Genomic DNA, 24,781 nt, shown 5'->3' on the forward strand with positions numbered 1-24,781 from the left:
ATTTTTCCTGGCAGTTTTTAAGGGGTCTCATATTTTTAGAACATGTGACATATTCTGGAAAGTTTTTAATTCATAATGTTTAACCCTAAGTATGATTGTAATGTATTAAAATCTATCTTAATATTTTCATCAACCCCTTTATATGACTTAGTAATTCATATTTAGATTGAATTTAGTTAATATAAAAGTTGTATTGCATTTTTTGGGTAAATTTGAGAATGAAAGCAAAGAATTCTGAGCCTTCAAGAAATATAGAAGAGGGGCCACACTGTGGTGCAGTGGGTTAAAGCCCTGGCCTTAAGTGCCGACATCCCATGTGGGCACTGGTTCTAGTCCTGGCTGCTCCTCTTCCAATCGGCTATGGCCTGGAAAAGCAGTAGAAGATGGCCCAAGTCCTTGGGCCCCTGCACCCACGTGGGAGACCCAAAAGAGGCTCCTGGCTCCTGGCTTCTGATCGGCTCAACTCAGGCTGTTGCAGCCATCTGGGGAGTGAACCAGAGGAAGAAAGACTTCTCTCTCTGTCTCTACCTCTCTCTGTAACTCTATCTTTCAAATAAATAAAATAAATCTTAAAAAAAAAAAAAGAAGATTCATCCAAAAATTTCAAATCAGAAGAACCTTAAAAGGCATCCAGTATAACCACTTTTTTTTTTTTTACTAGTTTAATGTATTTTAATAGCAATCATACAGGAACAGGACAGAAGATACCTGTAGGACATTCAGAAAAGCATAGTAAGTGGATAGAATTTACTGAATGCTGGCATTGTTTAGGAAAATGTAACAGATTTATTTATAGTTGTTAAATAGTTGAACTGCTGGGACTTATTCACTGGAATATTTTGATTTGTGTTAATGATGTACTTTCCTGAATTTATACTGCAAATTCATATGACAATGGAAAAACTGCTGATACCTAACTTCTGTCTGCTAATTTTCCATCCCTAATCATACTTACATGCCTTTTGATCCAATTGGGGTAGGGGAGTTAATGCTCAGAATTACTTATAATAGGACAGAAATTTTTTCAAAAAGAATGAAAAGAGAAAAAGAATAGAAAAAAAAAAGAATGAAATATTTTCCAACATAGTGGATTCCTAAGCATGTTCTCTAGGAATGTATAGTATGCTAGCTGGATTTCTTTTGGCATAATTGTTTATGTTTGGCATAGATAGTACACAGTTTGCTATCTGCAAAAAGGCCAGCCAGGTAGGCTTCCCTTGCCTTCTGCAAACACCAGTGTCGGAACTCTGGACATGCTGATCTGTTTTGAAGTTCTGGACAATTTCTCCCACCAGATGCTGAAAGGGAAGTTTGCCATTTGGTGAACTGATGAAGTCTGATTTCACAAAGTACAACACTACCAGACCTATAGTGATGAAGTTTTCTTTAGCTATCCTGTAGAGAGCCCTCTGTTATGAGTGGTTACTGCAGCCAATTGTTTATTGGGTGCTAAACCACCAATTAGTCTGCAGGCATTGTGCTTTGAACCATGGTATAGGGAACTCTTTACTGTGGCATAGCAGGTAAAGCTGCTGCCACCTGCAGTGCTGGCATCCCATATGGGCACTGGTTCGAGTCCCAGCTCCTCCACCTCCAATCCAGCTCTCTGCTATAGCCTGAGAAGGCAGTGGAGGATGGCCTAAGTCCTTGGGCCCTGCACCTGCTTGGGAGACCCAGAAGAAGCTCCTGACTCCTGGCTTTGGATCAGCCCGGCTCCGGCCATTGCGGCCATCTGGGGAGTGAACCTGTGGATGGAAGGGCCCCTCACCTCACCTCCACCTCTGCCTCGCTGTAACTCTGCCTTTCAAATAATAAATAAATAAATCTTTAAAAAAGAAGAAGTGGAGCAGCCAGAATATGAACTTGTGCCCATATGGGATGCCAGCACCATAGGTGGGCAGCCTAGCCTACTATGCCATGGTGCTGGCCCCTTTAGCTTAATTTTGAAGTGAAATCATTGCCCATCATATCGCTGTTAATATGTAATATATTCCCTCAGGGCAAATTTTCCTAACTTGTTGTCATTGTCAGTCTAGGTGTCTTTAACAAAGTACCACAGGCTGAGTAGCTTAGTCCTAGAGGCTCTGACATCCAAGATCATGGTGACAGCAGATCTGGTGTCCAGTGAGGGGCCAGTTCCTGGTTTATGAGTGGCTGTCTTTTTGTATCCTCACATGGTGAGACCACACAGAGCTATCCCTTGTCTCTTCCTCTTTTTATGAGGACTTTAACCTTGTTCATGTGGGCTCCCCTTGTCTGACCTGATAAACTACAAAAGACCTATCCAGCTGGGGATTTAGGCTTCTATGAGTTTGTGGGTGACACAGTCAGTCCATAGCACTATAGGTAAGACACTTAGGCTTTTGAGTCTGTTTTCTCACAATTTACAGTCATCTTTTAAAGTTTTGTTTATGTGTTTTCTTGAAAGGTAGAGTGATAGGGAGAGAGAATTCATTTGCTGGTTCACTCCCCAAATGGCTGCAATAGCAAGCACAGGGACAAGCAAAACCTAAGAGCCTGGAACTCCATCTAGGTCTCCCATGTGGGTGGCAGGGACCCAGGTACTTGGGCCATCCTCCCCTTAGCAGGAAGCCTGATTAAAATCAGAGGTGTTTGAACTGACTTTCCAATATGAGATGGAGGTGTCCTAAGCAGCAGCTTGGCCCACTACACCACACCCACCCCTTTATATTTACTTATAATAAGTTAGGTCTATTTTTATTGCTCATACTAGATAATAAAAAACATAAAGGGTTAGGTGTTGTGGAGCAATGGATTAAGCTACTGCTTGGGACTGCCACTCCCCATATTTCAGTCCCTTGTTCAAGTCCTGGCTATTCCACTTTCAGTCCACCTTCCTGCTAATGCAGCCCTGGGAGATAGCAGGTGATGTCTCAAGTTGAGTCCCTATCACCCTTGTGGGAGACCCAGATGGAATTCTGGGCTTCTGGCTTCCATCTGACCCAGCTCCAGCTGTAGCAGGTATTTGAAGAGTCAACCAATGCATGAAAGATACTTCTCTGTCTTTCTCTGTCTCTCTTTCTCTCCGCCTTTGAAATAAAAATAAATAAGTAAATCAATAACTCTTTTTAAAAACTATCAAAAAGAAATAACAGACAAGGAGTGAGATGGAATAATTGGAAATCAGAGATAATTTTCATAATCTGCATTTTCTGTAATTTTTGAAGATGTTTATATAGTCACCCATTGTTATCTGCAGGAGATTCATTCCAGGACTCCCACTCTGATGCTCAAATTCCCTATATAAGTAATGGAATGTTTGCTTGTAACCTGTACACTTCCTTCCATATACTTTAAATCATCTCCAGAGTATACATGTAATACCTAATACATATAAATACTAAGTCATTGTTATGCCATATTGATTAGGGAATAATGACAAGAAAGAATCTGTACTATGTTCAGTACAGCTGCAACTGTCACAGGCTTAACTATGTAGTGTACAAATGAGACTAGAGGTCAGCCATGCTCAAGCAAGTGCTGGAAAAGGGCCTGAGGATTTGTGAAATGACTGATGGCTACAGCAGTGTGTGCCTACACATCACTTCATAATACATGTGGATTCAGAAGGGTGCTCAGTGTGTGGCAAATTCAAATTTTGCTTTTTGAAACTTTATGGAATATAAAAGCTGAATATTTTCAATTTGTGGAACTCACAAATGCAGAACCTGTGGATATGGAGGATATGAAGAACTGACTTTATAGGTTTTGGTACTATCCATGGTGTCAGGCATCTACTGAGGATCTTAGAATCTATTCCCTGCTTGTAAGTGAGGATTACTGAATTTGACAGTAATGGTAGGGGAAGAAGATTAGCAAGCACATAAAATGTTTGTATATATCTTAAATAATCTATAAATTATTATTTAGATTTGTGTGTATGTGTGTTGAAAATGAATTTTCTTTAGGGTTTGGCAAATTATAAAATGAATTTGTTTTTTTTTTTAATAGAGGTAAAATGACATGGAATTAACCAAATGTACCATTATTATATTCACAATATGTGCAACCTGTATCTGATTCCAAAACATTTTCATCACCCCACAAGGGAAACTTCGTACCTAGTAAATAGCCTCTCCCTTTAATCTTCTCCCCCAGGCCCTGGTGGCTACTAGTCTGCTTTCTGTTTCCATGGATTTGCCTATTCAGAATAGTTCACATAAATGGAATTATTGAATCTGAAATCTTTCTTACATCCTTTGTATACCTGACTTTTGTTTATCCCTTCATCAGTTTATGAACATTTCTGTTGTTCCCTCTTGGCTATTCTGTATAATAGACAGAGATATAGAACAGTAAAAACCTTTATTACATAAGAGAAGATTTATTTGCCTTTCCAGCCCTTCATTTTCCTCAGATAAAACTTCTGCTCTTTGCCCTTTAGCTCATAGCCGTCTGCTCAGCCACTGTGGTCCAGAGTGGATGCATTGCAAGCAAAAGCTTGCCCTACTGGATCTGCTCCTCCAGAATACTGCTGATTTTGGCATTCTGTTTCCTTTCTCCATATCTCTTTTGAATTTCTTTGATTATTTCTTGTTTAAAATCTCTTCCTCCTCAGGAGTCAGCTTAGCTCCTTCACGTAGCCCAGGGGCAGTGCCTACTGGGATTTGTACCGCTATGTGCTGTCAATAGCGTGATACAGTTCTTTAGCAAGGTCTTGGTGCAGATCAGCTTGTTACTGGGGGTATCGTAGACAATGCTGATGATCCTTCTTTTGCAAGCATATGTTTGGAACCCCACAAGAGAGGTTCCCCATGACCAGCCTCAGGACACGATACCTCTTGTTGCCTCCTCGAAGACAGGCTGTGTGTGCAGCAGGGGCCAGTTTTAGTGTTGGTAGCCAGATGTCCCAGCTCATACTTCCACTTTGCTAGGGCTTTTTCTTGCCCCTACTGTTGCAGCGCTTGTGCCAGTTGTCCTTAGAGATGTTCATCAGTTGTTGCTGGCTGGAAAGAGCTGATGAGGAAGTTTTTGTTTGATTAACTATTTGTACGTTTTTTGGGTGGTAGGGGGGAATGGGTATTGCCTTGGAGTGGAATTATTAGGTCTTAAGTAAATCTGTGTTTAGCTTTTTGAGAAGCCACCAAGTTGTTTTTTTGCTGTACAATTTATATTTCTACCATCAATGAATGTACAGGGGCTCTAATTTCTCCATATCTTTGCCAACTCTTATTTTGTTCTTTTTTTTTTAGCTGTAACCATACTAATACATGTAGAGTGGTATCTCATTATGTTAACATTTGTTTTTTAAGATGTCTTTTTGTTTGTTTGTTTAATTTCTTGAGAGGCAGAGTGACAGAGAGACAGAAATAGAATCTTCCATCTGTTTATTCATTCCCTAAATAGTTGCAATGGCCAGGGTTGGGCTGGCCTGAAGCTGAGAGCCAGGAACTTCATCTTGGTCTCCCATGTGGGTGGCATGGGCCCAAGTATTTGGGCCATCATCTGCTGCTTTTCCAGGCATATTAGCAGGGAGCTGAATTGGAAGCAAAGCAGCCATGACTTGAATTAGCAGTCTGATAAGGGATGTCAGCATTGTAAGCTGTGACAACCCGCTGCGCCACCATGCCAGCCACATTAACATTAGTTTTTATGTGTAAGCTTTTTGCCTATAATTTATTCTGTATATTTAAAGATAACAATTATCAGTATGATAACATCTGTTGGTATCTAATAAATGTTCTGCAAATTAATAGCATTTTAGCACTTCAGCAGACCCTTCTATAGAAGTAACAGACATTTTAATATGCAACTACTCTTTACCTGACCAAGACAGATAAATTGATAAAGAACAGGAATTCTTATCAGAGAAATTCTGATATACAGGTTTCTTACTTTATCATAGAAGCTTCTAGTGTGAATGCAACACAAAATTATAATGTCCAAAGTAAGAAAGTTTTAAAATACAGTCTGATTGATTTTTGATTGAATATGAAAAGTGATCAAATAAGGATATTAGCAGTTATCAAGTCAGTATTACAGAATGCTGACTGAGTAACTACGAACGTAATGAACATATATTTCAGAGTGTAACTCATTCCATTTTATGCAGCTCCGTTTGTAAGCCATTTGTTCTTCTATATTCTGAACTGAAGACTGTTGTGAACATAAACACATTAAATCTTGTTATGCTCTAAATCTGTTCAAAACAAGCCCACTTTCCTGTATGAAGACAGCTATCACATTCTCCCCAGCTTATTCTTTCTTCTACATCAGATATTTTGAGTCCTTTGTAGAACAATTCAGAGTTCTCTTACCTTCACTGCTTCACTTGATCTTTTCTGGATATGCTCTGGTTTATGGACTTCCATCCTAAGGGGTATTTGCTCTACGTATATTATCTACCAGGATAAAAATAACACATAAAGTGTGTTATCACGTTCATGATGGCCATGTGATTTAGATGTGTGTTTTCATTCTCCAAGTGTATGAATTGAAGCTCAGACAGGTGAAGAAATTTTCCCAAGATCATATACATATAATAAGTGGAAGAAGTACTAATAACCATATGTTAACCATAACCATATGTTAAACACAAACATAACCTTTATGTTTAGAATATGTATGACTTAATGGCTTCTCAGCCTTTTGACTAATATCAAATGAAAGTATGTATAATTTTTTCATTTCCTTTTATGCAAAAACATTGCTGATTTATTGTGTGTTGATATAGCCTTTCTAAGGGCAGTCTGTTGTTATTTAACAAAATACTAAAAAAATGACAGGGTTTTTAAATGTGTTTTCTTTTAGGTCCACCTAATTCATTTAATCGAGATGAGACGATAATCATTGCTTTGGCATCAGTCTCTGTATTAGCTGTTTTGATAGTTGCCTTATGCTTTGGATACAGAATGTTAACAGGTAAAAAAAAAAATACAATTTGTGTCTTATCATTTATTAAATGTACTGTTTAATCATTTTATTTTCTTCTTTTAAAAATCACTATGCTATGGAAGACCTTTCTCTCTGTCTCTCTCTCTCTCACTATCCACTTTGCCTGTCCAAAAAAAAAAAAAAAAATCACTATGCTAGTGTGAGTGTTTAGTCTAGTGGTTAAATGCCTTTGTCTCATATCAAAGTACTTTTTTTTTAAGACTTATTATATTTTATCCAAAAGGCAGGGTTACAGAGACAGAGGGAGAGACAGAGAAAGTGAGGATCTTCTGTCTACTGGTTTACTCCTCAAACAGCCACATTGGCTGGAGCTGAGCCGATCTGAAGCCAGGAGCCAGGAGCTTTCTCCGAGTCTCCCTCGTGGGTGCAGGGGCCCACGCACTTGGGCCATCCTCTGCTGCCTTTGCTGACTCATTAACAGGGAGTTGGATGGGAAGTGGAGCAGCCAGCTTAAGCAATTGGGTTCCATCCACCTATATGGTAGACTTTGATTGTTCCTGGCTTTACTTCCCTCACCCCAAGGCATCTGGGGAGTGAATTAGTTGATAGGCTATTATCTCTAACAAACATTTTTCCAGTTTTTTTTTTATGAAAAAAATTCAAAATTATGAACTTGCAACAGTTATCACATATGGGCAATATTTTTTTCATTTATAGCCGCAATAACTATCTCCTATGCCATTAAATTAATTTGAAGCAAATCACAAATACCACCTACCTATAAATAATTTACTACATTTCTGTAATATAATGGCTTACAAAATACATAATACCATTTTCACATCTGAGAAAAACAACAGTAGTCTTCAGAATCATCATGTGTCCAATTGGTCCTAATAAACTAGATTTGATGGCCCATTTAAGAACCTATAACCTGGGGCTGGCACCGTGGCGCAGTAGGTTAATCCTCTGCTTGCAGCACTGGCATCCCATGTGGGCACCGGTTCTAGTCCCAGCTGCTGCTCTTTCAATCCAGTTCTCTGCTGTGGCCCAGGAAGGCAGTGGAGGATGGCCCAAGTGCTTGGGCCCCTGCACCCACTTGGGAGGCCAGGAGGAAACTCCTGGCTCCTGGCTTTGGATCGGTGCAGCTCCGGCCATTGCGGCCATTTGGGGAGTGAACCAAAAGGAAGACCTTTATCTCTGTCTCTCCCTCTCACTGTCTTTAACTCTACCTCTCAAATAAAAAAATAAACAAAAATTTTAAGAAAAGACCCTATAACCTATTTAGTCATTTGAATAGCTTTAATAAAACCTTTAAATGTTTTTCTAGAGGCAGGCTCTTGGGCTAGTGGTTAAGACACTTGTGTCCCATATGGGAATATCTGGGTTCAGTACTCAGCTCCAGCTTCTGACTCCAGACCCTGGGAGGCAGCAGGTATACTCTTGTAGTTGGGTCCCTGCCACCCATTTGATAGACCAAGATGGAGTTCCTGGTTCCCACATTTTGGTCCTTGTGCCCAGGACCACTGTGGACATTTGGAGAGTGAACCAATGGATGAAAGTTTCTCTCTCTCTCTCTCTCTCTCTCTCTCTCTCTCTTGCTAACTCTCTCACTATCTCTGTTTCTGTCTCTCTGCCTCCCAAATTAAAAAAAGTTTTTGCAACATTTCTTAGGGTTTTAAACTTATAATAAGTTTTTTATTCACTTATTTGTTTGGGAGTCAGAGACATAGAGGAAAAGTACACATGGATGAAAATGAGCTGGCTCCCATCTGCGGGTTCATGGTTCATTTTCCAAATGCCCTCAATGACCAGGGCTGGGCCAAGGCTGGAGCTGGAAGCCAGGAACATTATCCAGGTCTCCCACATGGGTGGCAGGAACTCAGTTATTTGAACTGTCATTTGCTGCCTCCAAGGGTCTGCATTAACAGAAAGCTGAAGTCAGAAGACAGCGCTCTGACTTATTAAACCCAGGTACGCTAACATGGGAGACAGGAGTCTTAATAGCTTGGATAAATGTCCAATGTGGTTTTAAACTTTTGAACTAAGGTATGGTGGAAGCAGCTCTCCAAATTCCTACTTTCATGTTATTTAGTATGTGTCTTTATTTAATTGTGAAAAAATCTTTATTTTATGAAAACCACACATTAGTTACTTCTTTTTCCCATTTCTGTAGGAGATCGAAAACAAGGTCTTCACAGTATGAACATGATGGAGGCAGCAGCATCAGAGCCTTCTCTTGACCTAGATAATCTGAAACTATTGGAGGTAAGATTGCTCTTAGAATTTAGGTGTTGCTTCTACTCTTAAAATATATTTGGGACAATGATGTCATTAACTCATTTATTTATTCTGTTCATATTTATATCAGTTTTGTTCCAAGACTTATTCTACCACCGGTAATATAGGCGACCACACAGATATCCCTCCTGTAACTTATATGACAGAGATAAGCGAATGTATAATATAGTTTCAAGTAGTAGTAAGTACTATGAAGAAAATTAATGAGGAAGAAAAGATAAGAAAATGATGGAAAGGAAGTAGTTAAACAAAGTATATTTAGAAAGGGGATGACCTTTGAGTACAGAGCTAAACAGAGTATGGCGATAAAGATATGTGAAAGTCTGAGGAAAATGTGCCAGCAAGGAGTCCGTAGTAGATACCCAATAAATATTCCTTGTCTGAGCATATGCTATATTATTTTGTAGGTACATATGGCTATTACATATCCCATGTAATTCTTTTTAAAGATTTATTTATTTATTTGAGAGGCAGAGTTAGAGAGAGAGAGGGAGAGACAGAGAGAGAGAGAGGTCTTCCATCCGCTGGTTCACTCCTCAAATGTTCGCAACAGCCTGAGCTGGGCCGATCCAAAGCCAGGCGCCAGGAGCTTCCTCCAGGTCTCCTATGTGGATGCAAGGGGCCCAAGCACTTGGTCCATTTTCTACTGTTTTCTCAGGCCACTAGCAAGAAGCTGGATCAGAAGTGTAGCAGCCAGGGCTCGAACCAGCACACATATGTGAAGCTAGCACTGCAGGCAGAAGCTTAACCTACTATGCCTCAGTGCCAGCCCCTGCATGTAATTTTTTTATTTGGTAACATCTCAGAAGTTATGTTTAAAGTCTTACATGATGGATGTTTTTTGTTGTTGTATTGAGAGAAAAATATATCTTCCATCTTCTGGTTCACTCCCCAGATGACCACAACTGTCAGGGCTGAGATCAGGCTGAAGCCAGGAGCCAGGAGCTCCATCTAGGTCTCCCAAGTGGGTACAGGGGCCCAAGAACTTGGACCATTTTTCTCTGCTCTCCAAGGCACATTAGCAGGGAGCCGGATAAGAAGTGGAGCAGCTGGGACTTGAACTGGTGTCCATAGGGGGTGCCAACACTGTAGGCAGAGTCTTAACCTTCTACAATATAGTGTCAGCCCATGAATATTTTTACAACTTTTTTAAAGGGTGGTCTATAAAGTTAAATTTTAACCTAAAAATACATCCTTAAATAAATGATGGCAAATCCCTAATCTGTTTGAATAAAAAGTAAAATTCTCGAGCCAGAAATGAAGAGAATAGGTTATATTTTTGCTGATTCTTTGTATATTGAATAATTTTTATTATTGCCTCACAGATATTATGAATATTATGTTGTGGAATACCTAGACTCTTAGATTCTTTTAAAGTGTGCTGATTTTTATTCTTTGTTTTAGTAAACAGTTAACTTGGTTGGACACATATTGCACACTTGTCTCTAGAACACAAGCTCAAATCTCAGTTTATGTATTTTATCTAGAGTCTGTCTCATGCGTCCTCTGGGTTTTCCTCTCTGACTTTCTCCTTTTCAGTATCCTCCCCTTTACCTTCCAGCAGCCATTGCTGCTCCAAATTATGTCCTCTGGTACCCAGGGCCAGAAAGATTATGGATTTTCTGCCACAGTTTTAGCTCTACTAGGGCTGATTTCAATGCTCCCTCAAGCTAAAAGCCATAAAAATAGATAGTTTGCCCCAAGCCACTCTTTCTTCTAAGCCTTACTGCCTTTTGGAATCTGCTGTTGTTTATTCCCCCAATGCCTTTGGGTTTCTATATGTGCGTGCAAAATTTATAGTTGTTATGTGCAGGGGGCTGGTAGGTCCATTGAGTGCTTCCTTGGTCATACCAGCAATAGACTTTATTTAATAGTTGAGTTGGGGCCGGCGCCGTGGCTCACTTGGTTAATCCTCCGCCTGTGGTGCTGGCATTCCATATGGGCACCGGGTTCTAGTCCCAGTTGCTCCTCTTCCAGTCCAGCTCTCTGCTGTGGCCCGGGAGGGCAGTAGAGGATGGCCCAAATACTTGGGCCCTGCACCTGCATGGGAGACCAGGAGAAGCACCTGGCTCCAGGCTCCGGATCGGTACAGCGCTAGCGATGGCAGCCATTTGGGGAGTGAACCAACAGAAGGAAGACCTTTCTCTCTTTCTCTCTCTCTCACTGTCTATGACTCTACCTGTCAAATAAATTAAAAAAAAAAAAAAAGTTGAGTAAGCAATAAACGATAGAGAGCTGAGGCATGCTGTATGGATTTCTACTTTATTATTTAGTAAGTTTTATTGCTCACCTGTGATATGAATTAATACTTTGCTTTCTTTAAAATAAACTTACAGCTAATTGGCCGGGGTCGATATGGAGCAGTTTATAAAGGTTCCTTAGATGAGCGTCCAGTTGCCGTAAAAGTGTTTTCCTTTGCAAATCGTCAGAATTTTATCAATGAGAAGAACATTTACAGAGTGCCTTTGATGGAACATGACAACATTGCTCGCTTTATAGTTGGAGATGAGAGAGTTACTGCAGATGGACGCATGGAGTATTTGCTTGTGATGGAGTATTATCCCAATGTAAGTTCTTTATAAAAATTAAACTAATATTTATATTAGCCATCAATCAGACTTCCAGGTTGACTACTATAATATAGAATATTGCTGGCTTGCAAACTTGTTATTAATGTGTCTGCAGTGAGCTAAGAATCTCATGCCAGAATGTAAATTGATTATACCACTAATTATACTAATTATACTCCTCTGTACCCACTCCCCTCTCCTTTGGTAGCAAAACTTTCTCCATAAGGAAGTAGTTCTTCGATTGACACTCATAATGTTGCAAGCTCCTTATGTTATAAGAGAACAATAATAGTATGCAGATAAGCACTTTGAGCACCACAAAGGTATATAATCATTCCTTGGTATCCACGGGGATGATTGGTTTCAGGACAACCCCCACCAATTCCACAATCCATGCATACCAAAGTCTTCTGTTAGATGGAGTTGTATTTGTTTATAACCTATGCACATCCGTCAGTTACTTTAAATCATTTCTAGATTACTTACAGTACCTACTAGAATGTAACTGTTTTGTAACTAGTTGTTATGTTGTATTGTTAAGGGAATAATAACAGAAAAAAGTCTGTACATATTCAGACACATTCAACATCAGTCCAGTTGATTGAATCCATGGGTGCAGAACTCGGAGACACAGAAGGCAAACTAGTATACACAGAAGGTATACCAGTATTTACTTAAGCCTTCTGTTTTCTACCTGTAAACATGACAATATAGTTTGCATTTGTACTTGTAAAAAGGTATAATTTTTTCTATATTAAAAAGATTTATTTCAAAGGCAGTGATAGAAGGAGAGGAAGATGAGGGCCCAAGAGATAGAGAAGTCTTCCATTTGCTTGTTACTCTTCAGATGGTTGCAACAGTCAGGGCTGGGCCAGGCTAAAGCCAGGACACAGGAACTTCATCTGAGTCTCCCAAGTAGGTGACAGAGACTCAAGTACTTGAGCCATCTTCTGCTGCTTCCCAGACGAATTAGCAGGAAGCTGGATTGGAAGTAGAGCAGCAGATACTCCAACGAGCATTCCAGTATGAGATACAGGCATCCCAAGTGGTCATGTAACCCACTGTGCCACAGCACCCACCCCATTGATTTGATAGATGATGAAGCGTTTAAAAGGAAATAGTCATTCATAATTTTTATATTGGAGACATAAAAATTGATATTTAAAATCTTTACTTTCCATACTGTCCTCTCTACGTATAGAAATGCCTTACTAACTCAAGATTCTGTAATATTGTAGTTCATTGGTTCTTCATGGAGTCCTAAATTATGCAAATCCTTTATAAGGCTGCTAACTTATCTCTTTATGTAAAAGTAAGTTAATTCCACTTTTGGGGGGCATTTTTTTCCTCTACTTAGGGATCTCTATGCAAGTATTTGAGCCTCCATACGAGTGACTGGGTAAGCTCTTGCCGTCTGGCTCATTCTGTGACTAGAGGACTGGCTTATCTTCACACAGAATTACCACGAGGAGGTAAGACAGTGAATAAAAGATGAATGACACTCCATTGGGTTCAAAATTCACAAAGGGGAGTTCTAATCATAATTTCAAAGTAAAGGTATAATTTGTATTACAGATTTATTAATAGCCAATGTTTGATAGATCCAGCATAAGAAAAAACTACCTGAAACAACAAGAATAATAAGAAAAAAATTTCATCTAGAGGAAGATAAGCTGTGACTACTCTCCATCCAAAGATACACATGTGGGCAAACTTAGAAAATATTTTTTTTTATTCTAATGGCTCTCAGATTCTTTGAAGCCCATTTATGAACCTTAAGTTCAGAACCTCTTAGCCAGGTTTTATTTTCCTTATATTTATTTTATTTAAATGAATTACAATGCATTATTACTTCTTTAGTTTTGTTATCACATCTTTATTCCATGTGATTTTTAAACTAAAACCCAAATGTATTTTTCTACAAGTTAATTAAACAGAAATAAGCTTAGCCAAATCTGTTGGTGCAGGGAGGGGGGATGACAGTGACTTCAATTAGAAATAAAATTTTTTGTTTTTCATGTAAGAATCTAGGGAGAGACAGTGTAGGATTGAGTTGGCAGCACTATGGTATTATCAGGACCTGAGTCTCCTGTATTTCTTCTCTACCATCCTTTATACAGCTTTCATTTGCAAAATTACCTTATCACCCATCATGCTGAATTCTAGGCAGCAGGAAAAAGGAAGGGAAGGTAAAAAGAAATGCTGCTTTGTTCCTCCGGAAGTTCCACTCTTACGCTTGTGTTTTGCTTCCCAGAACTTAGTTCACACTTAGCTTCAAAAGAGGCTGAGAATATAGGTTTTTTGGTTGAGTGCCTTCCAGCCTCCAAATAATGCTGGATTTGGCCACTAAACAGGAAGGGGAGAATGAATGGTGGGGAATCAGTTTTTGCCAGTGTTCACAACTAGTTGTTACTCCTCATGGTGACTGTAGTCTTCTGATTTTCATGTGAATATTTGCTAGTTGTTCAAAGTATCTCTTTTTCATACATTTGTTTTCTCACTTTGTTTCAGTCTGTACTTCCGTATCACAGGCCACCCCTAAATTAGCTTTTCTGTGAAAATTCTTTCTTAAGTTTTCTCTGACCTCTTTAGTTAAGAGAACATTAGTGTACAGTTTCTTAGATCGTTGTTCCACTGTGTTATAACATGGATCATCTTTTCTAGCTGATGCCTCATATATAAATAATTTCACCTGAATAATTTATCAGTTCATTTATCTTGACATCTTGCTTTTCCTGAATATAAAATTGACTTGTGTTACTGTCTATGTCAGCAACTTGGTGCACTTTCTTTAGTGTTTTGTGCATTAACCATTGGACTGTGCCCCTTTATTCCTTCCTTTAAAAAGCTGGCTTAGCCTTTTTCAAAGTTTTCATGATTCAGCAAGATTTTAAGTCAAAATTGGCTGAAAGCATGATTGCCATCACATACACACATTTCATTTAAACAGAGCTATTAACTCCTGTTTTTTCTTCAAATTGTACTGTCGCTTGTTTTTTTTTTTTTTAATATCAAAGGAATCACTCTATTCTGTCTAACATTAGCTAATATTATCACTAAATAGTTACCTTTTTCAAAACTGAGTTTCTAAATATCACTGCATATAAAACATGTATAGTAGCTATTTGCACTTATAGTTTTGTTTAATTACTTAAAAATATTGCCAAGTATATTGTTATAAAACGCTCAAAAGTGTCCATTCAGAGAACTCTATTCTTCACGGTACGTTCAGATGTAACTTGGTTAAGACTATAACTTTGGTACTAAGGAGCAATACTATTATTATTTATTAAGCTTGTTTGTTGTTCCAGAATAAGAACTTGAACCTCTTTACTAACATAATTAGTTTTGCCTATGAACTTTTTCCTTACAATAATAGTAATGCATGTGATTGCCAAACCACTTTTATTTAGACTTCATGAACTGAGGTGCACTTAGAAACATGGATAAACCACCAAGCAGAACCATGATTTGCTAAGCTATGGAAGAACAGTGTAAGGCTTATATAAAAACTTTGGAGCCCCATTAGGTTTTCCACTGCTACTTGTTTTAAACAAGCTGACATTTTTGGTATTTATACCAGATACTGCTTTCTGTATGTACTACCTCTTTCTGCTGTCCTGGAAGTGTGTAGAAAAAATAGATTTGTGTTAGAATTAGAAAAACTGTTTGTTCGCTGTTAGTTTCAGCTGAATGTTTAATCATTAATTAACTATACATGTAATGGATGTTATGTTATAAAATATATTAGAAAGTAATAAGGAGAAAGTTGAAATTTTGATTTCTCATGTCATTTTTGTTATTAGAAAATTAATGGGCAGAAAAATGACATTTCTTCTATATTTATATTTTTTACTGTTTTTATATAGTTCCCAATAGTTATATTTAAGCACCAATAAATATTTGAAATTTCCCAAACAGATCATTATAAACCTGCAATTTCCCATCGAGATTTAAACAGCAGAAATGTCCTGGTAAAAAATGATGGAACCTGTGTTATTAGTGACTTTGGGTTGTCCATGAGGCTGACTGGAAACAGACTTGTACGCCCAGGAGAAGAAGATAATGCAGCCATAAGTGAGGTAAGTATATGTAAGAGGTATCATACTGACATATTTTGAAATTATGTGGACCGGTGCTATGACTTAGTAGGCTAAGCCTTCGTCTGCGGGGCCGGCATTCCCTATGGGCACCAGTTTGTGTCCCGGCTGCTCCTCTTCCAATCCAGCTCTCTGCTATGGCCTAGGAAAGTAGAAGATAGCCAAAGTCCTTGGGCCCCTGCACCCATGTGGGAGACCCGGAAGAAGCTCCTGTCTCCTGGCTTCGGACAGTGCAGCTCTGGCCATTGCGGTCGCCTGGGGAGTGAACCAACAGATGGAAGACCTGTCTCTCTGTCTCTCCCTCTCTCTAACTCTGTCTCTCAAATAAAAAACAAATAAACAAACAAATAAATAAAATTATGAATGAATTGCACTAAAAAAATCCACTGCTCAGGACAGTTGTCCTTATATACTGCCGATTATGGAATATTGAGATTTATAAAATTTGGAAACACCAAAGACACTGCATAAAAGTCTTTGTAAAGTTCATCAGTTTGTTTTGGGAATCACTGACATCTCTCTCACTTTTTTTTTTTTTAAAGATTTATTTATTATTTTAAAGATGGAATATCCAAGAGGGAAAGGCAGGAGGTGGGGAGAGAGATAGCAGTTTTTCTTGTGGTATTCACCCCCCAAACTGCCTCAATAGCCAGGTCTGGACCAAGCCACAACCAGGAGCCAGGATTTCAACCAGGTACTTGGGTACTTAGACCGTCATCTCCCGCCTTCCCCAGCACATTAGCAGGGAGCTGAATAGGAAACAGTATAGCCAGGACTTGAACTAGCATTCTGGTATGAGATGTTGGCGTCGTAAGGAGGGATTTAACTCACCATGCCTCAATCCCAGTCCCTGCTCGCTCACGTGCGCTCTCTCTCTCTCTCTTAAAGATTTGAAAGCCAGAGCAAGAGAGAGACAGACAGAGAATCTTCCATCTGATGGTTCATTCTCCAAATGGCATCCATAGCCAGGTCTGTGCCAAGCAGAAGCCAGGAGCCAGGAACTCCCTCCTGGTCTCTCACATGCGTAGCAGGGACCCAAGTACTTGGACCATCATCCATTGCCTTCCCTGGTGCATTAGCAGGGAGATGTATTGGAAACAGAGCAGCCAGGACTCAAACTGGCATTCCAGAATGAGATGTTGGCCACCTTAAACAACTGTGTGACAGGACCTGAGAGAGAGTGCCTCATTTTTCTTTTAAAGATTTATTTGAATGGCAGAGCTAGAGGGACGGAGGGAGGCAGAGAGGAAGGGATCTTCTATCTGCTAGCTCACTATTCAAATGGCCTCAATAGCCAGGCAGGGCCAGGCCAAAGCCAGGAGCCAGGAACTCCATCCCAGTTTCTCACATGAGTGACAGGGGCCCAGATTCTTGAACCATTTTCTGTTGCCTTCCCAGGCATGATAGCCAGAAACAGGATTGAAAGTGGAGTGGATAGGACTTGAACTGGGATAATGGTATCATAGGCTGTAGTTTAACTTGCTGTGCCACTATTCCAACCCTTATTTTTGTTTTGTTTTGTTTTGTTTTTGCTTTTTTTAAAGATTTATTTATTTATTTATTTGAAAGGCAGACTTACAGAGAGGCAGAGGCAGAAAGAGAGAGAGGTCTTCCATCTGCTGGTTCACTCCCCAAATGACCACAATGGCTGAAGCTGGGCCAGTCCAAAGCCAGGAGCCAGGAGCTTCCTCTAGGTCTCCCATGCGGGTTCAGTGGCCCAAGGACTTGGGCCATCTTCTACTGCTTTCCCGGGCCATAGCAGAGAGCTGGATTGGAAATGGAGCAGTTGGGACTCAAACTGGTGCCCATATGGAATGCCAGCCCCTCAGGCAGAGGCTTTACCTATTATGCCATGGTGCTGACCCCCACTAACCCTCATTTTTGAAGCAAGAGAAAAGTTCCAAGGGCTCACTTTGTGGCGCAACAGATTTAACTACCAGCTGCAATGCTGGCATCCCATGTGAGCGCTGGTTCAAGTCTCAGCGGTTCTACTTCTGATCCAGCTCACTGCTGATTCTCCTGGGAAAGCAGCAGAAGATGGCCCAAGTGCTTGGACCTCTGCCTTCCACATGGGAGCCCCAGGTGGAGTTCCCAGCTCCTGGTTTCAGCCTGGCCCATCCCTGGCCTTGGCAGCCATTTGGGGGATGAGCCAGTGAGTAGAAGATATCTCTCTCTTTTACTCTCTGTCTCTTTCTCTGTAACTCTGCCTTTTAAATGAATAAATAGATCTTTAAAAACAACAACAATAAAATTACCAAGTTTGAGATAAGACAGTCCGTCTTCCACCATTAGTATCAAACCTACGCTTTCCAACTTTTTTCTCTTTGGAGATAATGTATCTATACATATATTTGTGTTTTTGTGACTTTTTAAAAATATTAATGGTTACTTATTAATTATAATTTTCTTACTGTGTCTTGTAATTTTCAAAAGTTTTCTGTTCATTTATTAGTAATACAGAAGGGGGCTGGCATTGTGGTGCAGTGGATTAAGCCACAGCTTGTGATGCCACCCATGTGGGAGGCCAGGGTGGAGTTCCTTGCTGTTGACTTCAGCCTAGCCCATAGCTGGTTGTTGTGGCCATTTGGAGAGAGAAGTAGTGAATGGAAGATTCTCTCTCTGTCTCTGTCTCTGTCTCTGTCTTTCTCTCCCTTTCAGTCTTTCAAATGAAACAGACAGATGTAAATAGATCACTGGTTCACTCCCCAAATCCTTGCATCAGCCGGGAACCAAATCTAGGTCTCCTACACAGGGGTGGCAGGGATCCAACCATTTGTGCCATCACCTGCTGCCTCCCATGATTAGCAGGAAACTGGAGCCAGGAGCGTAGCTGGGACTTAAACCCAGGCACTTTGATACAGGATGCAGGCATTCCAAGTGGATTCTTAACTGCTGTGCCAAACACTTGCCCCTCTTACAAGTTTTATATATTGATATACATAGAAATGTCTACTTACTCATTTTGATTGATGAATAATATTCACTAAAATAGATTTGCCACAGTTTAATTATTCAAACAGGGCATTTTATAGATAAAATTAGAATACAAAAGCTCATTGAAATGCTTAGGGTCAGGTAATATATCACTGCATAACTAAAATTTACATAAATCTTCTGATGTCTACCCTTTATAATATGCTGCATTCTATTTCTGAAAAATATCACTAATTTATCAGGTTGGCACAATCAGATATATGGCACCAGAAGTGCTAGAAGGAGCTGTGAACCTGAGGGACTGTGAATCAGCTTTGAAACAAGTAGACATGTATGCACTTGGACTGATCTACTGGGAGATATTTATGAGATGTACAGACCTCTTCCCAGGTAAGAACTGCTGTCAAAAGTTGATATATTTTGAAGTAGAGCAACTACATCTTATTTTTCTACCTATATTAAATAACCTAGTATTTATGCAGTAATCTTTGTACTTTGGTTTAAACTTTAGTTTATTGCCATCTAGTGTTCAGAAACATTATAAGCTGAAGAAGTAAATCAGGAAGTTAATTTTTGAGTACAGTGTGATTAATTGCCAGTAACAGTTTATCTGTGTTTAGTTTGGTCTCTGATTCCTTTAGCAGTCATCATGGTTCCTTCAGCAGTCATCATTTTCTTCATATACCCCCTGAGCAATTGTGACAGCTGCACTTAGGCTGTTTCCTGAGTTTACTTTGTAAGTAATTAGCAGTGGATCATTTGTGAGCACTTTGTCCTTCCTGCCTTCCTTCCTCCCTTTCTCCTTCCCTCTTTTTCTTCTTTCCTTCTTTTGTCCCTCCCTTTTCTTCCTCTCCTTCCTTCTTTTCAAGAATATTCGTTTACTATGAAGGCTAATTTGATGCTTACTTGAAATAATCAGGGATTAATAGAGGTTTTTTTTTCCCTTGTTAGGGTTATATCACTGTTGTTATATGAAAGGTTTAACTTCAAGTCTGTACATTGCATATTTTTTCTAGGTGCTTTACAGAATGGTTTGACATATGTGGTCTCTGACTTAGAGGAATAGTATCAGTCAAAGGACAGATTTATGAAATTGAGCTATTTAATAAAAGCAGATCAATGGTGGAGTTGATTGTTTTGTTTTAAAGACCTTAAGCATTAGTTTATAATTCTAATTTTTAAAAAGTTTTTTAAAATTTTTTGACAGGCAGAGTTAGTGAGAGAGACAGAGAGACAGAGAGAAAGGTCTTCCTTTTTCTGTTGGTTCACCCTCCAAGTAGCCGCTACGGCCGGCGCACCACACCAATCCGAAGCCAGGAGCCAGGTGCTTCCTCCTGGTCTCCCATGCGGGTGCAGGGCCCAAGGATCTGGGCCATCCTCCACTGCACTCCCGGGCCACAGCAGAGAGCTGTACTGGAAGAGGAGCAACCGGGACAGAATCCGGTGCCCCGACCAGGACTAGAACCCGGGGTGCTGGCGCTGCAGGCAGAGGATTAGCCTAGTGAGCTGCGGCGCTGGCTAGTTTATAATTCTAAACTATAATTAAATAGAATAAAGATTACTGAGGACAGCTTTGTGGCATAGCCAATTAGGCTGCCACCTGTGATGCTAGCATCCCATGTGGGTGACAATTTGAGTCCTGACTTCTTTTCTGCTTCCAATCCATCTCCCTGCTGATATGCCTGGGAAAGCAGTAGAAGATGGCCCAAGTCCTTGGGCCCCTGCACCCACATGGGAGACCTGGAAGAAGCTCCTGGCTCCTGGCTTCAGATCAGCCTACCTAGAGCCGTTGTGGCCATTTGGGGAGTGAACAAGTAGATGGAAACCCCCCCACCCCGCCTCTCTGTAACTCTGCCTTCCAAATAAATAAATAAATCTTAAAGAAAAAAAAGACCTTAAAAAATCAGCGACTTTTTAAAAAAATAATAATTATTGAGATTATTACCGATCAATCAAGTTATTTAGCAGTAAATGTTTTCTAGTTAATTAGAAGTACAGAGACTCCATTCAGGCATTTTTCTGAAAATAGCAATAATTACTGTGGTATCGCAAATAATCTGTGATTAGAACTTTGATCAGTTTGTAGTTGTTTTTTTTTTTTTTTTAAGATTTCTTTTATTTATTTGAAAGACAGAGTTACAGAGAGAGGTAGAGACAGAGAGAGAGGTCTTCCACCTGTTGGTTCACTCCCCAGATGGCCACAACAGCCGGAGCTGCGCCCATCCGAAGCCAGGAAACAGGAGCTTCTTCTGGGTCTCCCACGTGGGAACAGGGGCCCAAGGACTTGGGCCATCTTCCACTGTTTTCCCAGGCCATAGCAGAGAGCTGGACCAGAAATGGAGCAGCTGGGACTAGAAACGGCGCCCATATGGGATGCCAGTGCTTCAGGCCAGGGCCTTAACCCGCTGCACCACAGCGCCGGCCCCTGTTATTTTTTAATTTGAGAACCCAGGATTTTTGTTTTGTAAGCATGTCTGACTACAGTGATTCTTTCATCAGCATTAATACACAGCAGCATTTTTAAAAAACTCTTCAAAGAATGACTTGCTTTTAGTTTTTTTGGTTTTTGTTTTTAAATATTAAATTTTGACTTTTGATTAATTTTTAGCAGATTCAATATGATTTATAGATACAATTCTAAGAATATAATAATATTCCCTTCTTCACTCCCTCCCTCCTCCTCTCTCCTTTCCTCTTTCCTTCTCCCTTTTGTTCTGTCTGGTCTTTAAGTTTTTGAGATAACATTTTAAAATTACCTTACTGTAAAAGTGCTTCACTAAATAAGAAATTTAACAAACAAAAAGACTCTAGTTAATGAGAATATAGACAATGGCTATAAACAATAATTGAATGGAAAAATTACCATTTCACCCACATGTGGTAAATTTTAAAGTAATCACAGATCATTAAGACTATAGTAGTATATGGCATTCTTAACTATTGATTTGACATAGTTATAAAATGAAGTTTTACAAAACTATTTGCAGCAATACTGATACATAAACATTTCTTTCTTTTTCTTTTTTGTTTGTTTTTTAAATTTTAGCTCCCACATATAAGGGAGAGGATTTGGTATTTGTCTTTCTGGGTCAAGCTTATTTCACTCAACATGATGTCTTCCGGTTGCATCCATTTTGCTGCAGATGGTAGAATTTCATTCTTTTTTATAGCTGAATATTCCATAGTGTATATATACATTTCCATTATCCATTCTTATGATGATAGACACCTGGTTGGTTCCAAATTTTGGCTATTTTGAACAATGCTGCTATGAACATGGTGGTGCATGTATCTCTTTGATACGTTATGTTCAAGTGTTTTGGGTATGCACCCAATAGTGGGATTGCTGAATCACATGACAAGTATATTTCTAGTTTTTGTTGTTTTTATGATTTGCTTATTTTATTTGAAAGAAAGTAACAGAGAGAGAGAGAGAGGGAGAGACAGAGAGGTCTTCCATCTGTTGGTTCATTCCCCAAATGATCTACAATGGCCAGAGTTGGACTGGTTCAAAGCCAGGAACCAGGAGCTTCTCCCAGGTCTCCCACATTGGTGCAGGGGCCCAATCCTTTGGGCCATCTTCCACTGCTTTCCCAGGTGCATTAACAGGGAGCTGGATTGGAAATGGAGTAGCCAGGACTTGAACCAGTACCCATACGGGATTCTGGCACTGCAGACAGTGACTTTACCCACTATGCCACAGTGCCAGCCCCATGTCTAGTTTCTTTTCTTTTCTTTTCTTTTCTTTTTTTTTTTTTAAGATTTATTTATTTATTTGGAAGGTAGAGTTACAAAGAGGGAGAAGCAGAGGCAGAGAGAAAGAGACAACTTCCATCCTCTGGTTCACTCCTCAAATGGCCCCAACGGCCAGGACCATGGCATACCAAATCTAGGAGCCAGAGGTTCAACCAGGTCCCTCATGTGGGCATGAAACCCAAGCACTTGGGCCATCCTCTGCTGCTTTCCCAGGTGCATTAGCAGGGAGCTGGATTGGAAGTGGAGCATCCAGGACTTGTACCAGCGTTCATATGAGATATTGGCACCTTGTGATTGCATAACCCACTGCACCACAGTACTGGCCCCTATTTCTAGTTTTTTAAGAAATCTCCACACTGTTTCCTTTTTAAATTTTTTTTTGACAGGCAGAGTTAGACAGTGAGAGAGAGACAGAGGGAAATGTCTTCCTTTTTCCATTGGTTCACCCCCCAAGTGGCTGCTATGGCTGGCGTGTTGCGGCTGGCGTATTGCGGCTGGCGTGCTGCGCCGATTAGAAGCCAGGAGCCAGGTGCTTCCTCCTGGTCTCCCATGCGGGTGCAGGGGCCAAGGACCTGGGCCATCCTCCACTGCCTTCCCAGGCCACAGCAGAGAGCTGGCCTGGAAGAGGAGCAACCGGGACAAAATCCAGTGCCTCAACCGGGACTAGAAGCCGGGGTGCCGGCGTCACAGGCAGAGGATTAGCCTAGTGAGGCACGGCACCAGCCATCCACGCTGTTTTCTACAGTGGCTGTACTAATTTGCATTCCCACCAGCAATATATAAGTGTTCCCCTTTTTCCACGTCCTCGCCAGCATTTATTACTCTCTGTGTTTCGGATTTAGCCATTCTGACAGGGGTGAGGTGATACCTCATTTTGGTTTTGATTTGCTAGTGATGTTGAACCTTTTTTCATATATTTGTTGGCCATTTGTGTTTCCTCTTTTGAGAACTATCTATTGGAATCCTTTGGGACCAGCGTCGTGGCTCACTTGTTAAATCCTCTGCTCGCGGCACCAGCATCCCATGTGAGCGCCGGGTTCTAGTTCCGGTTGTTCCTCTTCCAGTCCAGCTCTCTGCTGTGGCCCAGGAAGGCAGTGGAGGATGCTTGGGACCCTGCATCCGCATGGAGACCGGGAGGAAGCACCTGGCTCCTGGCTTTGGATCAGTGCAGCTCCGGCCGTAGCGGCCATTTGGGGAGTGAACCAACGGAAGGAAGACCTTTCTGTCTCTCTCTCTCACTGTCTAACTCTGCCTGATTAAAAAAGAAAGAAAGAAAGAAATCCTTTGCCCATTTCTCAACTAGATTGGTTGTTTTTTGTTGTTGTTACTGTTTTTTTTTAAGTTGCTGATATATTTGGGATATTAATCTTTTGTCAGATATGTAGTTTGCAAATGTTTTTTCCCGTTTTGTTGGATGCCTCTTCGCTTGACTGATTGTTTCCTTTACTGGTGTGAAAGCTTCTGAGTTTAGTGTAGTCCCATTTGCTTAGTTTTGCTTTTGTTTCCTGTACTTTGGGGGTCTTGTCCAAAAAGTCTTTCCCTGCGCCAATGTCTTGGAGTACTCTTCCAGCAACTTCGTAGTCTCAATTCTTAAATGTAGGTCTTTGATTCATCTGGAGCTGATTTTCGTATATTGTGAGAGGTATGGATCTGATTTCATTCTTCTACATGAATACATCCACTTTTCCCAGCACATTTGTTGAAGAGATTATCCTTTCTCCACTGTATGGTCTAACACTTTTGTCAAAAATCAGTTGGCTGTATGTATGTAGACTAATTTCTGGGCTCTGTATTCTGTTCCATTTATCTATGTATCAGTTTTTATGCCAGTACCAAGCTGTTTTAATTACTATAGCTTTGTAGTATGCTTTGAAATCAGGTATTGTGATGCCTCCAGTTTGGTTTTTTGTGCTCAGGATTCCTTTGGTTATTCAGAGTCTTCTGTTGGTCCATATGAATTTTAGGATTGTTTTTTCTAACTCTGTAAACAATGCCATTGGTATTTTGATAAGGATTGCGTTGAATATATAAATTGCTTTAGGTAGTATAGACATTTTAATAACATTGATTCTTCCAATCCATGAGCAAGGAATGTTTTTCTTTTTGTTTTTTGTTTGTGTATGTGTGTGTGGCCTTGATTATTTCTTTCATCAGTGTTTGGTACTTTTCATTGTAGAGATATTTCACTTCTTTGGTTAAATTTATTCATAAATATTTGATTTTTTTTTGGTGTCTATTGTGAATGGGATTTCTGTCTCGATTTCT

The 24,781-nt window shown here is 40.1% G+C and overlaps 1 protein-coding gene and 1 pseudogene across 2 annotated transcripts in view; one reads left to right on the plus strand and one right to left on the minus strand.

Moving 5' to 3' along the window:
* The window catches only part of BMPR2 (bone morphogenetic protein receptor type 2), a 177,472-nt gene that overhangs the window by 123,371 nt on the left and 29,320 nt on the right, over nt 1–24,781 (plus strand). For both annotated transcript variants that reach the window (XM_062190049.1, XM_062190042.1), the window contains exons 4-9: nt 6,772–6,882; nt 9,032–9,123; nt 11,493–11,723; nt 13,084–13,198; nt 15,648–15,808; nt 19,003–19,150. In XM_062190049.1, coding sequence (XP_062046033.1) covers nt 6,772–6,882; nt 9,032–9,123; nt 11,493–11,723; nt 13,084–13,198; nt 15,648–15,808; nt 19,003–19,150 — 858 coding nt within the window. The remainder of the gene's footprint in view (nt 1–6,771; nt 6,883–9,031; nt 9,124–11,492; nt 11,724–13,083; nt 13,199–15,647; nt 15,809–19,002; nt 19,151–24,781) is intronic.
* Nucleotides 4,346–4,954, minus strand: LOC133767165 (small ribosomal subunit protein eS8-like; annotated as a pseudogene).

Source organism: Lepus europaeus, chromosome 1 (genome assembly GCF_033115175.1).
Source record: "Lepus europaeus isolate LE1 chromosome 1, mLepTim1.pri, whole genome shotgun sequence".
In the NCBI taxonomy this organism is placed as follows: Eukaryota; Metazoa; Chordata; class Mammalia; order Lagomorpha; family Leporidae; genus Lepus; species Lepus europaeus.